General features: G+C 58.9%; 1 protein-coding gene across 1 annotated transcript in view; it reads right to left on the bottom strand.

Moving 5' to 3' along the window:
* TSPAN6 (tetraspanin 6) overlaps positions 1–4,098 on the bottom strand; it is a 56,872-nt gene extending 52,774 nt beyond the window's left edge. Inside the window, exon 1 of the mRNA XM_075323046.1 lies at positions 3,810–4,098. Within this exon, the coding sequence (XP_075179161.1) occupies positions 3,810–4,025 (216 nt within the window). The 5' untranslated portion in view covers positions 4,026–4,098. The remainder of the gene's footprint in view (positions 1–3,809) is intronic.
* Positions 4,099–5,103: the final 1,005 nt, after the last annotated feature.

The raw sequence follows: 5,103 nt of genomic DNA, 5'->3' as shown, positions 1-5,103 counted from the left end.
TTTGTAACCCGCTTTATGAGAAAGCTTTGCTGTACGAGCAAAATTCTCACCGCACACACTTCCGGTTTCGTACATCCACCACGCTCTGACCCGCACTTGCAGTTCACACAAACACATACATGTATGCACAAACACACACGCACGCACATACAGTATTATGCTCACCTTACCTTCCGTTCCACCGCCGGTCTCATGGTTCTTGTAGTTCCCGGGTACATCGCGACGTCCTCGCGGCGAACTACAAGACCCAGGAGGCTTGCGATGGAATGGAAGGGTAAGGTGAGCATATAATATAACATAATACGTTTACCTTTCGTTCTATCGTCGGCCTCCTGGGTGCTGTAGTTCGCCGCTGCGCTCCAGTCCACGCTGTGTATCTGCATTCATAGCGACGAGGGAGGAACTTCCTGTCACCGCTAATGAAAGGCAGAGCGCTGACCAATCAGAGGCAAGCGGCTCTGCCTTTGACGTCAGCGCTCTGGCCGGGAAGTTCCTGCCTCGTCGTTATGGTAACGCGATACATAGCCCGGCCCCGCACCAGAGAACAGCAAGTCCCAGCAGACCGGCGATGGAACGGAAGGTAAGGTGAGCATAATGTGTGTATGTGTGGAATGACAGAATAGGGGACATTTTAGAAGTTGTGGAACGGATCGTCAGCATTGCAATGATTTCCTATGGGAAACCTTGCTCTGCTGAACGAGTAACTTGATTAACAAGCACAGTCCCAGAACGGATTGCTCTCGTTAAACAAGGTTCCACTGTACTTTTATTACTTAGTACATCATCCCAGTTTATTGCACTAAGATCATCTCTCAACCGTTTAAAATTTGCTTTCCTGAAGTTTAGTGTCCTTGTAGCCCCTCTACTAGACATCTTACTAAAGAATACATGAAAACTTATTATTTTGTGATCACTATTCCCCAAGTAACCCCCAACTTGTATATTTGATATGCGGTCTGGTCTATTGGTTAGTACAAGGTCTAGTAGTGCTCCCCCTCTTGTGGGGTCCTGTACCATTTGTGAAAGGTAATTATCTTTCATTGTTATCAAAAATCTATTTCCTTTGCTGGAACTGCAAGTTTCTGTTCCCCAATTTATATCAGGATAGTTAAAGTCCCCCATAATAATTACCTCTCCGAGACTCGCTGCTTTATCAATTTGCTTTATGAGGAGATTCTCTACCTCTTCCATAATATTCGGCGTCTTATAACACACCCCTATCAGTATTTTATTATTCATTCTCCCCCCCCTTATCTCCACCCATAGGGACTCTACATTCTCAGTACCCTCACATATGTTGTCACGCAGGATGGGTTTTAAGGATGATGTTACATATAGACACACCCCTCCCCCTCGCTTATTTGTACGGTCATTCCTGAATAGGCTATAACCCTGTAAATTAACAGCCCAGTCATAGCTCTCATCCAGCCATGTCTCTGATATCCCCACTATAGCATCATTTTCTTCCAACAATATTAATTCTAATTCCTCCACCTTATTTGTGAGGCTTCGGGCATTAGTGTACATGCACGTTACGTATGACTCTGTACCTGTATTCCTGCTTACTGTATTAACTGTCCTAACCCTTCCCCCCGTACCACCCCCAATTTCATTACTTGTGCCCTGGTCACTATCTGCACTACATTCCCCTTCTATAAAGTGAATACCCTCGCCCCCCATTCCTAGTTTAAACACTCCTCCAACCTTCTAGCCATTTTCTGCCCCAGCAGAGCTGCACCCTCCCCATTAAGATGCAGCCCATCCCTAGCATAGAATCTGTAGCCAACTGAAAAGTCGGCCCAATTCTCCAGGAACCCAAAACCCTCTTTCCTACACCAATTCCTGAGCCACCTGTTAACCTCCCTGATCTCTCTTTGCCTCTCTGGTGTGGCTCGTGGCACAGGAAGTATTTCCGAAAATACCACCTTTGAGGGCCATGCTTTAAGCTTACAACCTAATTCCCTGAAATCATCTTTAAGGACCTTCCACCTACCTCTAACTTTGTCATTTGTGCCAATGTGTACAATGACCGCTGGGTCCTCCCCAGCCCCTCCCAGTAATCTGTCAAACCGATCAGCGATGTGCCGAACTCGAGCGCCAGGAAGACAACACACTGTTCGGCGATCCCTGTCTTTGTGACAGATTGCCCTATCTGTCCCCCTAATAATTGAGTCCCCCAGTACCTGTCTTGCCTGCCCTGCACTCCTATTCCCCCCCTTACTGGAGCAGACACTCCTCTGGCGTTCAGAGGTCATGCCTTGCTGCAGCAATGCTACCCCTGTAATGACATCCCCCTCATCTGCCAAGTTATAGCTGACAGACATGTATGAAGGTCACATTCCTCACAATATTCTTCAAATATTCCTCACATCCGTCTATATACAGCTGCCAGCGGCAGCCCCCCTATACACACAGCTGCCAGCAGCGCCCCCCCTATACACACAGCTGCCGGCAGCGCCCCCCCCCCTATACACACAGCTGCCGGCAGCGCCCACCCCCCCCTATACACACAGCTGCCGGCAGCGCCCCCCCCCCCCCCCTATACACACAGCTGCCGGCAGCGCCCCCCCCCCCCCCTATACACACAGCTGCCGGCAGCGCCCCCCCCCCTATACACACAGCTGCCGGCAGCGCCCCCCCCCCCTATACACACAGCTGCCGGCAGAGCCCCCCCCCCTATACACACAGCTGCCGGCAGAGCCCCCCCCCCCTATACACACAGCTGCCGGCAGAGCCCCCCCCCCTATACACACAGCTGCCGGCAGAGCCCCCCCCCCTATACACACAGCTGCCGGCAGAGCCCCCCTATACACACAGCTGCCGGCAGAGCCCCCCCCCTATACACACAGCTGCCGGCAGAGCCCCCCCCCATACACACAGCTGCCGGCAGCGCCCCCCCCATACACACAGCTGCCGGCAGCGCCCCCCCTATACACACAGCTGCCGGCAGCGCCCCCCCCCTATACACACAGCTGCCGGCAGCGCCCCCCCCCCTATACACACAGCTGCCGGCAGCGCCCCCCCCCCTATACACACAGCTGCCGGCAGCGCCCCCCCCCCTATACACACAGCTGCCGGCAGCGCCCCCCCCTATACACACAGCTGCCGGCAGCGCCCCCCCCCCCCCTATACACACAGCTGCCGGCAGCGCCCCCCCCCTATACACACAGCTGCCGGCAGAGCCCCCCCCTATACACACAGCTGCCGGCAGAGCCCCCCCCCCCCTATACACACAGCTGCCGGCAGAGCCCCCCCCCCCCCCCTATACACACAGCTGCCGGCAGAGCCCCCCCCTATACACACAGCTGCCGGCAGAGCCCCCCCCCCTATACACACAGCTGCCGGCAGAGCCCCCCCCCTATACACACAGCTGCCGGCAGAGCCCCCCCCCTATACACACAGCTGCCGGCAGCGCCCCCCCCCTATACACACAGCTGCCGGCAGCGCCCCCCCCCTATACACACAGCTGCCGGCAGCGCCCCCCCCTATACACACAGCTGCCGGCAGCGCCCCCCCCCCTATACACACAGCTGCCGGCAGAGCCCCCCCCCCCCTATACACACAGCTGCCGGCAGAGCCCCCCCCCTATACACACAGCTGCCGGCAGCGCCCCCCCCTATACACACAGCTGCCGGCAGAGCCCCCCCCCCTATACACACAGCTGCCGGCAGAGCCCCCCCCCCTATACACACAGCTGCCGGCAGAGCCCCCCCCCCTATACACACAGCTGCCGGCAGCGCCCCCCTAGTCCCCCATGTGCCGGCAGCGCCCCCCTAGTCCCCCATGTACCGTCCCCGCCGCCTCCTTACCCAGAAGATGAAGGAGTAGATGAGCAGGACGCTCTTCAGACAGGTGATAACGGGCTTCGTCTGGAGCCGGCGGGACGGAGACGCCATGACTTCTCCCAACTTCTGCCAACTACAATCGGGACGCCGGAAACAGCGGGGCTGGAGCCGGAAACTCCCGAAGACGCTCGGCTCCCAACAAAGTTTGTGCCCAGCGCTGTTATGGCGCAGACAGCGCATGTATGAATTCTGGAGCCCCCAAAAAACATTGGGGTGCCGCTAGTGAGAGCTGCCCTCCATCCCGCGCATGTCTGCACCCCTGCCCTCCCTGCAGGCTACCTCCAGCGCCGCCGTCAGGCGCTAATTGTACATGGGGGAGGGGTGGTGTGCACTCGGTGGTCCCAGGGATTCCAACGACCCCCTGCACCAGATGTGTATTCTCTGGGGCGTGTGAGATAAGCGCTATCAGTGCCTATCTGTAGCGTCCGCAGAGGACAACGTATATGATGTTTGATGAGGACACGGCGCCCCTCCACCTGCACAGTTTCCCCTCAAGAGTCCTCTCTCCTCTGTCCTCCAGACTCCCCTGTCCTCCCTCGGGCTCCCCCTGTCCTCGCTCGTCCTCCCTCGGGCTCCCCCTGTCCTCGCTCGTCCTCCCTCGGGCTCCCCCTGTCCTCGCTCGTCCTCCCCCTGTCCTCGCTCGTCCTCCCTCGGGCTCCCCCTGTCCTCGCTCGTCCTCCCTCGGGCTCCCCCTGTCCTCGCTCGTCCTCCCTCGGGCTCCCCCTGTCCTCGCTCGTCCTTCCTCGGGCTCCCCCTGTCCTCGCTCGTCCTCCCTCGGGCTCCCCCTGTCCTCGCTCGTCCTCCCCCTGCCCTCGCTCGTCCTCCCCCTGCCCTCGCTCGTCCTCCCCCTGCCCTCGCTCGTCCTCCCCCCTGCCCTCGCTCGTCCTCCCCCCTGCCCTCGCTCGTCCTCCCCCTGCCCTCCCTCGGGCTCCCCCTGTCCTCGCTCGTCCTCCCTCGAGCTCCCCCTGTCCTCGCTCGTCCTCCCTCGGGCTCCCCCTGTCCTCGCTCGTCCTCCCTCGGGCTCCCCCTGTCCTCGCTCGTCCTCCCTCGGGCTCCCCCTGTCCTCGCTCGTCCTCCCTCGGGCTCCCCCTGTCCTCGCTCGTCCTCCCTCGGGCTCCCCCTGTCCTCGCTCGTCCTCCCTCGGGCTCCCCCTGTCCTCGCTCGTCCTCCCTCGGGCTCCCCCTGTCCTCGCTCGTCCTCCCTCGGGCTCCCCCTGTCCTCGCTCGTCCTCCCTCGGGCTCCCCCTGTCCTCGCTCGT

The sequence above is a fragment of the Anomaloglossus baeobatrachus genome, chromosome 9, assembly GCF_048569485.1.
Source record: "Anomaloglossus baeobatrachus isolate aAnoBae1 chromosome 9, aAnoBae1.hap1, whole genome shotgun sequence".
Taxonomy (NCBI): domain Eukaryota; kingdom Metazoa; phylum Chordata; class Amphibia; order Anura; family Aromobatidae; genus Anomaloglossus; species Anomaloglossus baeobatrachus.
This window is presented reverse-complemented; position numbering and strand designations above follow the sequence as displayed.